General features: G+C 41.4%; 1 protein-coding gene across 6 annotated transcripts in view; it reads right to left on the reverse strand.

The window, feature by feature from the left end:
* Positions 1-3,581: 3,581 nt before the first annotated feature.
* The window catches only part of IFTAP (intraflagellar transport associated protein), a 72,778-nt gene continuing 64,282 nt past the window's right edge, over positions 3,582-12,077 (reverse strand). For 3 of the 6 annotated variants that reach the window (XM_080816810.1, XM_080816808.1, XM_080816811.1), the window contains exon 7: positions 3,582-3,833. In XM_080816810.1, the coding sequence (XP_080672936.1) occupies positions 3,690-3,833 (144 nt within the window). In that variant the 3' untranslated portion in view covers positions 3,582-3,689. The remainder of the gene's footprint in view (positions 3,834-12,077) is intronic. The other 3 variants (XM_080816809.1, XM_080816812.1, XM_080816813.1) reach the window with 3 other exon arrangements.

Below are 12,077 nucleotides of genomic sequence, written 5' to 3' on the forward strand. Positions count from 1 at the left end.
GTGGGTTAAAGCCTCTGCCTTTGGCTCAGGTCGTGATCCCAGGGTCCTGGGATTAAGCCCTGCATCAGGCTCTCTGCTCAGCGGGGAGCCTGCTTCCTCCTCTCTCTCTGCCTCCCTCTCTGCCTACTTGTGATCTCTCTCTGCCAAATAAATAAATAAAATCTTTAAAAATATATATATATAGATATAAATATAGATATAAATATATCTATATATATAAATATATATATATATATAAATATATCTATATCTATATCTATATCTATATATTTAGAAGAAGCCTGCACCTATATATGTATAGGTGCAGGCTTCTTCTAAAGGCACTAGGGCAGGGCTTGCCAGCCAATGTAAGACAAGCCACTGACATCGATTCAAGGGAACCATGGAGCTGAAAGCAACCGAGGAGCATTTGCTAATTAGGGGAAGACTAACGATACAACTGAGACACAACTAGTCCACCCAAAGGCTTTAAGGAGCCCATTTTCCAGTGTCACATTTGCTGTAATGCACAATTGCCCCAAATAATACAGGAATCAAAATGCCAAAAGGAATAAAGCCAAAACCTAGTGCTACAGCTCAACAGATAGAAAGCTCTGCAATAACGTCATCCCCCGCCATTCAGCCTGGCTGGTTCATGAAATACTCCACTAAAACGTAATTCTTCTTAAACACTTAGAATGATAGTTGTGGGGTTTTTTTTTCTATTATAAAACTATTTAAGCCCATAAAATTGAGATGTCTTAAAAATGGTGAAATCTTGGGGCATCTGGGTGGCTCAGGCGTTAAGCGTCTGCCTTCAGCTCAGGTCACGATCCTAGGGTCCTGGGATTGAGCCCCACATCAGGCTTCCTGCTCAGCAGAGAGCCTGCTTCCCCCTCTTCCCCTCCCCCTGCTTGTGTTCCTTCTCTCACTGTCTTTCTCCCTATCAAATAAATAAATATTTTTTTTAAAAATGGTGAAGTCTTTTCTTTATTCATGACACCAAAATGCTGCATATATGCTGAGACAAGGGAGTCCGGTCTTGTGAACAATTAGATTACGATGTGTTGTCTTCAAGGCAGTGTGTATATAAATCGTGTGTTAAAATCTTGTCTTAACCTCGCAGACGCTCTCTCATTCCCACACCGTATCAATCAATAATCCTTGCTTGTTCTACTTCCAAACCTCTAAACACATCCATGCTCTCCACCTCTACCTCCCGCGCCTTAATTCGAGCTCTTATCATCTCCTACACAAACTATTCCAACAGCATCCAACCAAAAACTCGTCCTGATTACTCCCAAACAAACTCAGATGTCACCCCTTGATGAAGATTCCCCAGCTCTCCGTTCATGAGTAAATAACTGCACTCACTTTGCCCCAGTAGCTTTCAGTGCACACCACTCTTCCAACAGAGGCTGCCCCCTATAGCAGGGCTGGCAAATAGAAATATGCACGATGTGTGTAGAATGTTAAATGTTCTAGGAGCCTCACTAAAAAGGGAAAGAGAGATCAGTGAATTAAATATTTTATTTAACCAGAGAGATCTATATCATTGACCCATATCATTCTAACATGTCATCCACACACACACAAAAAAAAGAAGAGAGTCTACAATTTTTCATATTAATTCTTTAAAAATCCAATGTGCATTTCACATTTATAGCATATTTTAAATTGGGTACTAAAGTTGTCATCTAAAATAACTGATCTTTATTTACCTGTCATAAAATTTAAAGATCAAAAAAATAGATTCCCATACCTACATTGTTTCAAATGTATACCTGAAAGTTTTATAATAACTCTATCAAATACCAACTTTAAAAAAAAAAAAAAAGACTGGGGCCCTGTCTTTCTTTGTCATTGGCATACAGTGTATTAGATTCAGGTGTATAAAATGGGGATTTGACATTCATACACACTGCAGAATGGTTACCACAATAAGTCTAATCACCTACCACTTGTCACCTTACAAAGTTAATAGAATGTTTCTGACTATATGCCCCATGCTGAACATTACATTACCTTTTTATTTCACATCAAAGTGAAATTAACATTTACAAATCCGTCCCACGGTCATCCTAGCTACATTTCCTGTGCTCAGCAGCCTCCGCAGCCTCACGCAGCGTCAATAGCTCGTGGCTATTCCGTCGGACAGCGCAGCTCTGCTGTAATTAGTGTACGCATCTATCTTCCGAACTAAATCAGACCACGTCTAATTTACCGCCTCTTCCCCATTGCCTGGTTTAAGGTCTGGCACGAAAACAGTGTCTTATGAAAGTTTGTTGGCTAGATAAAGAAAAATAGATGTGGAAATCACTTGACTCTATCACATACAACAAGAATGTCCTTTGTAAGGAATATCAGTGGCACCCACAAGCACAGGCATGCAGGAAAACTCATGAAGCCCACGCACATTGGACTTGTTACCGATTCCTTTAATACTGAAAATTACTTCATACATACTATTCTCCCTTTTCCTGCGCCCTCCCTGTTCTTTTCTCCTTCCGTGAACACATTTATGGGTATCCTTCCCAATGAGCACTTCATAATATGCTCCACACCCTCCAGTTACTTTCTCTACCTATGTCTTACCTTCTTAAATTATTCTAAGCTTCTGGATACAGACACCATTCCTTGTACTTTGTAACTATCATCACACAAGGCTTAATGGCAATGCCAAAATACAAGAATTTAATATATGACATATAATCAATTCTCAGATGCCTCCTTTTCAGTGAAGCCTTTCCTGATCGATCCTAGGAGCCCAACCTCTCAGCACGCACATTCACACCCCAGTCTCCGGAGAGCTGGGACCAGTGACCTCCCCACTGTGTCAGTTTGTCTCTGTGTGCTGCAGTGTTTTACTCGCAAGGAGGTGGGATGATGCTTCCCGTCTTTGTTGCCGTCTGTGTTGCCCACATTACCTATCTGCTGTGCTATCATCAGAATGGACCTTCCTGTTCTGTGCACTGTGGGCACCCTGGCAGGACGAGTGATGCTGAAGCGGGCACAGGCCAGGGAGTCCCAGGGTGCTCTGTGCAAGGGGTGCCCTGGCAGGAGGGCTGGAGCTGAGGCAACGTGTCAGACAGCAGGTCCCTGGGCTCTCCAAGCAGAGGAGGTCCTGGCAGGACAGCTGAAACTAAAGTGGGGTGCCAGAGGGGAGGAGGCTGAGGGGACAGGCAAAAACAGGTGAAGGAGAGTGGGAGATACAGGCTTCCAGTCAGGGAAATAAAAGGCACCACCTAGGGAATATAGTCAACGATAGCGTAATAGTGTCATATGTGGACAGATGGCTGGTACGCTTGTGGAAAGCATAGCATGAGGTATAAACTTGTCGAATCACTATGCTGTACACCTGAAATTAATGTAACATTCTGTGTCAACTACACTCAAATAAAAAAAAAATTAATTAAAAAAATGGACCCTTCTGTGGGTATTGCTTCTTGTCCCCATTCGCCACCTCCATCTCCCCTCGCCTGCCACGGGATTCAGCAACACGTGACAGAGGAGAATCCTGCAAGTGCACAGATCTCCTTGGTCGTGTTAGTCATGGCTCCCTCCTGACAAAAACTCTGATCAATTAATGCACAAGGAAATTTCGACAAAGGGAATCATAGTAGGTTTACCTTTTATTCTAATGTTGCTTGTATAACAACAAAATAAACACGAACACAAAGATGTCTCCGTGAATCAGCCGTGGGGTTCCTCTAAGTCTGTGTCGGTGATCTCTCTTGCTTGGATAGCTCTGAGATCGCATCTATCTCTGCAGGAGTGAACTTGGGGGTTAGCATCACAGCGTCATAATCAAATTCTTCGTCAAGTGAGAAGGGCTGGACTTCATCTCCGAGGATCTGTAAAAGGCAGAAGGAGAAAAATCCTACGATCGTTGTAAATGAGGAAAAAGTTGAAAACATAAACTCCCTATTAATATTTAATTCAACTTTTTTTAGAACTTCAGTACTCTCCGCTGATTAAGCTGTTTTTAAGTAAAGGAATAAATTCAATTATTCAATTTGACCTAATTTAGGTCTCTTAATATGCCCCATTTGTACCATCCTGCATCAGAATGAATATCATTAACTAATTCCACCCACGGCAAGAATCAGAGAGTTTCTCTTGCACACATTCATTACATTTTTACCACTTGCAGTGTTAGGGCTCGAGGCATATGGAAAAACTAAGAGTTACATTAAAATGTGAGAAAATATACCTTGAGATTTGGATCAACCTTCAACACACCTTCACTATTTACTAAAAAAGACTTGTATCAATACAACAATTTTCAAAGATAAAAATACTCTACACTTACCGTACTTACTTCTTCAGATAATACTTATAACTCCGCGGCCAATAACAGTGGGAATTAAAACACACAGCATCGCCTCAAAAATTCCAGGATCTCTTTCTTCTCTCAAGAATTTTAAAAAATATTACAGAATTTATCTACAAGTCAGAGTAGCTACAAAGCGGCACAATAATTCCATACCTATTTATTCATAATCTGTGAGTTTAAAGACTTCCTAAAGGAAGGCAGATATTTTCCAATAAACAAAAAGAGAATCCCTTAAATCGTATTGTATTCACCTCTTAAAGAGCCGCTCTGAAAGCAAATGCTTTGTGATACAATGAAATTATCTGGCAGTTCTATGTAGCTCTATGATATGTATGGTGATGCTAAAATAATTGAAAACTATGGTTTATGGAAGAAAGGGGAAAAAAAGCCCTGAAGCAATAATCAGCTTTAAATACTCTTGCATTCAAGATTATCTCATTGAGTGGATTTTGCAACGTTCTTAAAAATAGACCATGTAGCTGAGAAACTACGTGCTGTTATTCAAGGTGGGGGAAAAAACACGAAAAGTCAGTATCTCCTATCTGTTTGGCAAGTTGCATCTTGTAGTTAGGTGTGCAGTGCTAATAGCAAACACGTAGCCATCTACCATCCTTTCTAAGTAAAAGCAGCAAGAGAACAGACTTCAGAGACTTGTTCATTTCCTCTGTTTTTGAAACTGTCTGCATGCTTTCCTGACAAAGGCAATGACGGGAGCTGCCACTGACTGAGTTCCCACCTCGTGTCAGCCCCAGTACAAGGAACGGGGTGAGTATCAGCAGTAATCTTCAAACAACCCCTCTTCTGAAGCGCTGAAAGTTTAAGTGACTGGCCTGAGGCTGGATCGTTAGTAAGGGAAAGAAGCAAGACTGGAACCCAGGGCAATCGGTTTTAGATGAAGCTTACCCTCGCAACAAAAACACCAGCAAAAATCAACCTTGAACTTCTCACTAAGCCAAGTCATAGACGGCTCTTGGGGAGAAAAGACCTTCTCCAAATAAGCTAAGCAACTCCCACAGTTTATCATAAAATCCATATCCAAGGCTCCATGTAACACCATGACTGTCTTGAAAAGAGCGTGTGTGCACAGGAAGCCAATCCGTCTGCAGAGTGACCGATCTGTCCGTTTTGGTCACCCTCTAAGATTACAATTATCTCCACAGTGGAAGTGACAGAGTGGTAATACGGCTAAGAAGAGCTCAAATGAGGAAACACAAACAGTGACACCATATGTACATTTCCTGAACGTAAGCATCCTTGCCGTCTCCATCTCTACTCAGTAGGGAGCACTGTGGCCGGCAGGCCTGGCCACACCCCATCCTGAGAAGATTCCAACAGATCCTGGGAGAGGACCAGAAAGAGTCCCCTCTCTACCAGTGCATCCAGCCTGATGGGATTCTTGCTGCGCTTTTATGGCTGGTTCAAGGCCTGGCATCCACTTATCGGCCAACTTTCAGGCTGCAAGTACCCACGTGGGTCCATCGCACTAGGAATTTGAACCATCACCCCACCCCCAGCCTCTAAAACCTTACCTGCCCCTTACCAGCCACTGTCTAGATGCAGCCACTTTGTTTTCACCCACATCCCTCTGAGGCTGGAATGCATTTAATAGGAGACAAATCTCTTTGCTGTGCTAAAACCCCAGTGATACCAGACCATCTTCCTCACATTCTCTCTATACAACACAAACAACCCTCACATGCCCACCCCCCTACCCTTTACTTGTTCACTCCATAAACGTGTATTGAATGTTTAATATGTGTTAGATATAGGGAACACAGGATGAAAATAGCAAAATCTGTGTCCACCAGGTATCCTCCCTTCAGGGAGAAGACAGAGTAAATGAACAATTTCTACATCGTGTGCCATGCTCTCCAACAGAGAAATGCAAAATGGGGTTGCAAAAGCACAGAGGGAAACTGCCAAAGCTTACCTTACCTGCAGCTGGGCATTGCTACTCTCCAGAAAATCCCACTTGCCTCCTCACTCAACACCCCACTTATGACCCACCTGGTATTAGCAACTCAGAGAGAGAACAGCTTGTGTGCCATACTTCTAGACTCTCTGCTAAGGGCTCACTCCCATGGCCAGGACTTCTAGACTCTGCTAAGGGCTCACTCCCATGGCCAACTTAGCTCTACAAATGCCCCAATCCATCACATCCTTATTCCTCTGCCTTGTCTGAGGTCCCAACATAACTTGCAGCCATAATATCCAACACTGTGGTACTAGAGATGTAGAAATTTATCCTTAAGTAGAAAAATCTTATTTTCCTTTAAGTTTTTTTTTAATTTTAATAAACATATAATGTATTTTTATCCCCAGGGATACAGGTCTGTGAATCGCTAGGTTAACACATTTCACAGCATTCATCATAGCACATACCCTCCCCAATGTCCATATCCCCACCACCCTCTCCCATCCCCCCTCCCCCCAGTAACCCTCAGTCTCTTTTTTTTTAAAGATTTTTATTATTTATTCACTTGATAGACAGAGATCATGAGTAGGCAGAGAGGCAGGCAGAGAGAGAGAGGAGGAAGCAGGCTCCCTGCAGAGCAGAGAGCCCGATGTGGGGCTCGATCCCAGGACCCCGAGATCACGACCTGAGCCGAAGGCAGAGGCTTAACCCACTGAGCCACCCAGGTGCCCCCCTCAGTCTCTTTTTTGAGATTGAGTCTTTTATGGTTTGTCTCCCTCCCAATACCATCTTTTCATTTTTTCTCTTCCTAGCTCTCCCCGATCCCCCCACATTGCATCTCCACTTCCTCATATCAAAGAGTATATATGATAGTTGTCTTTCTCCGATTGCCTTATTTCGCTAAGCATAATACCCTCTAGTTCCATCCACGTTGTCGCAAATGGCAAGATTTCATTTCTTTTGATGGCTGCATTTCTTTTCTTTTGATAGTGGACATTGCTGCTATAAACATTTGGGTGCACGTGCCCCTTTGGAGCACCATGTTTGTATCTTTAGGATATATACACAGTAGTGCAATTGCTGGGTCATAGGGTAGCTCTATTTTCAGTTTTTTGAGGAACCTCCACAATGTTTTCCAGAGTGGTTGCACCAGCTTGCATTCCCACCAGCAGTGTAGGAGGGTTCCCTTCTCTCCGCATCCTCGCCAGCATCTGTCATTTCTTGACTTGTTAATTTTAGCCATTCTGACTGGTGTGAGGTGGTATCTCATTGTGGTTTTGATTTGTATTTCCCTGATGCCGAGTGATGTGGAGCATTTTTTCATGTGTCTGTCGGCCATCTGGATGTCTTCTTTGCAGAAATGCCTGTTCATGTCCTCTGCCCATTTCTTGATTGGATTATTTATTCTTTGGGTGTTGAGTTTGCTAAGTTCTTTATAGATTTTGGACACTATCCCTTTATCTGATATGTCATTTGCAAATATCTTCTCCCATTCTGTCAGTTGTCTTTTGGTTTTGTTCACTGTTTCCTTTGCTGTGCAAAAGCTTTTGATCTTGATGAAATCCCAATCGTTCATTTTTGCCTTTGCTTCTGTTGCCTTTGGCGATGTTCCTAGGAAGAAGTTGCTGTGGTTGAGGTCAAAGAGGATGCTGCCTGCGTTCTCCTCAAGGATTTTGATGGATTCCTTTCTCGCATTGAGGTCCTTCATCCATTTTGAGTCTATTTTCATGTGTGGTGTAAGGAAATAGTCCAATTTCATTTTTCTGCATGTGGCTGTCCAATTTTCCCAGCACCATTTGTTGAAGAGGCTGTCTTTTTTCCATTGGATATTCTTTCCTGCTTTGTCGAAGATTAGTTGACCATAGAGTTGAGGGTCTATTTCTGGGCTCTCTATTCTGTTCCATTGATCTATATGTCTGTTTTTGTGCCAGTACCATACTGTCTTGATGATGACAGCTTTGTAATAGAGCTTGAAGTCTGGAATTGTGATGACACCGACTTTGGCTTTCTTTTTCAATATTCCTTTCGCTATTCGAGGTCTTTTCTGGTTCCATATAAATTTTAGGATTATTTGTTCTATTTCTTTAAAAAAAGTGGATGGGATTTTGATAGGGATTGCATTAAATGTGTAGATTGCTTTAGGTAGAATAGACATTTTCACAATATTTGTTCTTCCAATCCATGAGCAGGGAATATTTTTCCATTTCTTTGTGTCTTCCTCAATTTCTTTCATGAGTACTTTATACTTTTCTGAGTACAGATTCTTTGCCTCTTTGGTTAGATTTATTCCTAGGTATCTTGTGGTTTTGGGTGCGATTGTAAATGGGACTGATTCCTCAATTTCTCTTTCCTCTGTCTTGTTGTTAGTGTAAAGAAATGCGACTGATTTCTGTGCATTGACTTTATATCCTGACACTTTACTAAATTCCTGTACAAGTTCTAGCAGTTTTGGAGTGGAGCCTTTTGGGTTTTCCACATACAGTATCATATCACCTGCAAAGAGCGATAGTTTGACTTCTTCTTTGCCAATTTGGATGCCTTTAATTTCTTTTTGTTGTCTGATTGCTAAGGCTAGGACTTCTAGTACAATGTGGAACAGCAGTGGTGATAACGGACATCCTTGCCGTGTTCCTGACCTTAGCGGAAAAGCTTTCAGTTTTTCTCCATTGAGAATGATATTTGCGGTGGGTTTTTCATAGATGGCTTTGATAATATTGAGGTATGTGCCTTCTATCCCTACACTTTGAAGAGTTTTAATCAGGAAGGGATGCTGCACGTTGTCAAATGCTTATTCAGCGTCTACTGAGAGTATCATATGGTTCTTATTCTTTCTTCTATTAATGTATTGTATCACATTGATGGATTTGCGGATGTTGAACCAACCTTGCAGCCCTGGAATAAATCCCACTTGGTCGTGGTGAATAATCCTTTTAATGTATTGTTGGATCCTATTGGCCAGTATTTTGGTGAGAATTTTCACATCTGTGTTCATCAAGGATATTGGTCTGTAATTCTCTTTTTTTGGTGGGATCCTTGTCTGGTTTGGGGATCAAGGTGATGCTGGCCTCATAAAATGAGTTTGGAAGTTTTCCTTCCATTTCTATTTTTTGGAACAGTTTCAGGAGAATAGGAATTAATTCTTCTTTAAATGTTTGGTAGAATTCCCCTGGGAAGCCGTCTGGTCCTGGACTTTTGTTTGTTTGGAGATTTTTGATGACTGTTTCAATCTCCTTACTGGTTATGGGTCTGTTCAGGTTATCTATTTCTTCCTGGTTCAGTTGTGGTAGTTCATATGTCTCTAGAAATGTATCCATTTCTTCCAGGTTGTCAAATTTGTTGGCATAGAGTTGCTCATAGTATCTTCTTATAATTGTTTGTATTTTTTTGGTGTTGGTTGTGATCTCTCCTCTTTCATTCATGATTTTATTTATTTGCGTCCTTTCTCTTTTCTTTTTGATAAGTCTGGCCAGGGGTTTGTCAATCTTATTAATTCTTTCAAAGAACCAGCTCCTAGTTTTGTTATTTGTTCTATTGTTTTTTTAGTTTCTATTTCATTGATTTCTGCTCTGATCTTTACGATTTCTCTTCTCCTGCTGGGTTTAGGCTTTCTTTGTCGTTCTTTCTCCAGCTCCTTTAGGTGTAGGGTTAGGTTGTGTATTTGAGACCTTTCTTGTTTCTTGAGAAAGGCTTGCACCGCTATATATTTTCCTCTCAGGACTGCCTTTGTTGTGTCCCACAGATTTTGAACTGTTGTGTTTTCATTATCATTTGTTTCCACGAATTTTTTCAATTCTTCTTTAATTTCCTGGTTGACCCATTCATTTTTTAGAAGGATGCTGTTTAGTCTCCATGTATTTCCTCTTGTGATTGAGTTCTACCTTCAGAGCATTGTGGTCTGTAAATATTCAGGGAATGATCTGAATCTTTTGATACCGGTTGAGACCTGATTTATGACCCAGGATGTGGCCTATTCTGGAGAATGTTCCATGTGCACTAGAGAAGAATGTATATTCTGTTGCTTTGGGATGGAATGTTCTGAATATATCTGTGATGTCCATCTGGTCCAGTGTCATTTAAGGCCTTTATTTCCTTATTGATCTTTTGCTTAGATGATCTGTCCATTTCAGTGAGGGGAGTGTTAAAGTCCCCTGCTATGATTGTATTACTGTCAATGTATTTCTTTGATTTTGTTATTAACTGGTTTATATAGTTGGCTGCTCCCATGTTAGGGGCATAGATATTTAAGATTGTTAGGTCTTCTTGTTGGACAGACCCTTTGAGTATGATATAGTGTCCTTCCTCATCTCTTATTATAGTCTTTGGCTTAAAATCTAATTGATCTGATATAAGGATTGCCACCCCAGCTTTCTTCTGATGTCCATTAGCATGGTACATTGTTTTCCACCCCCCTCACTTTAAATCTGGAGGTGTCTTTGGGTCCAAAATGAATTTCTTGTAGGCAGCATATTGATGGGTTTTGTTTTTTTATCCATTCTGATACCCTGTGTCTTTTGATTGGGGCATTTAGCCCATTAACATTCAGGGTAACTATTGAGAGATATGAATTTATTGCCATTGTATTGCCTGTAAGGTGACTGTTACTGTATATTGTCTCTGTTCCTTTCTGATCTACTACTTTTAGGGTCTCTCTTTGCGTAGAGGACCCCTTCCAATATTTCCTGTAGAGCTGGTTTGGTGTTTGCAAAGTCTTTCAGCTTTTGTTTGTCCTGGAAGCTCTTTATCTCCCCTTCTATTTTCAATGATAGCCTAGCCGGATATAGTATTCTTGGCTGCATGTTTTTCTCCTTTAGTGCTCTGAATATATCATGCCAGTTCTTTCTGGCCTGCCAGGTCTCTGTGGATAGGTCCGCTGCCAATCTAATGTTTTTACCCTTGTATGTTACAGACTTCTTTTCCCGGGCTGCTTTCAGGATTTTCTCTTTGTCGCTAAGACTTGTAAATTTTACTATCAGGTGACAAGGTGTGGACCTATTTTTATTGATTTTGAGGGGCGTTCTTAGCATCTCCTGGATTTTGATGTTTGTTCCCTTTGCCATATTAGGGAAATTCTCTCCAATAATTGTCTCCAATATACCTTCTGCTCCCCTCTCTCTTTCTTCTTCTTCTGGAATCCCAATTATTCTAACGTTGTGTCGTCTTATGGTGTCGCTTATCTCTCGAATTCTCTCCTCGTGGTCCAGTATTTGTTTGTCTCTCTTTTGCTCAGCTTCTTTATTCTCTGTCATTTGGTCTTCTATGTCACTAATTCTTTCTTCTGCCTCATTTATCCTAGCAGTGAGAGCTTCCATTTTTGATTGCACCTCATGAATAGCTTTTTTGATTTCCACTTGGTTAGACTTTAGTTCTTTTATTTCTCCAGAAAGGGCTTTTATCTCTCCGGAGAGGGTTTCTCTAATATATTCTATGCCTTTTTTGAGCCCGGCTAGAACCTTGAGAATCGTCATTCTGAACTCTAGATCTGTCATGTTACCAATATCCGTATTGATTAGGTCTCCAGCCTTCGGTACTGCCTCTTGTTCTTTTTTTTGTGGTGAGTTTTTTCGCCTTGTCATTTTGTCCAGATAAGATTTGCTTTCTCCTCCTATAGAATTCTGCTGTTCTTGGTGAGTGAAGTTGGTCTTGGCTGGGCTTCTTGTTGATCTTCTGGGGGAGGGGCCTGTTGTTGTGATTCTCAAGTGTCTTTGCCACAGGCGGAATTGCACCGCCCTTGCCAGGGGCTGGGCTAAGTAATCCGCTCAGGTTTGCTTTCAGGAGCTTTTGTTCCCTGAGCGCTTTCCGTAGAGTTCCGGAGGACGGGAATGAAGATGGCGGCCTCCCAATCTCTCG

This window comes from Martes martes, assembly GCF_963455335.1.
Source record: "Martes martes genome assembly, chromosome: 10".
Lineage (NCBI taxonomy): Eukaryota > Metazoa > Chordata > Mammalia > Carnivora > Mustelidae > Martes > Martes martes.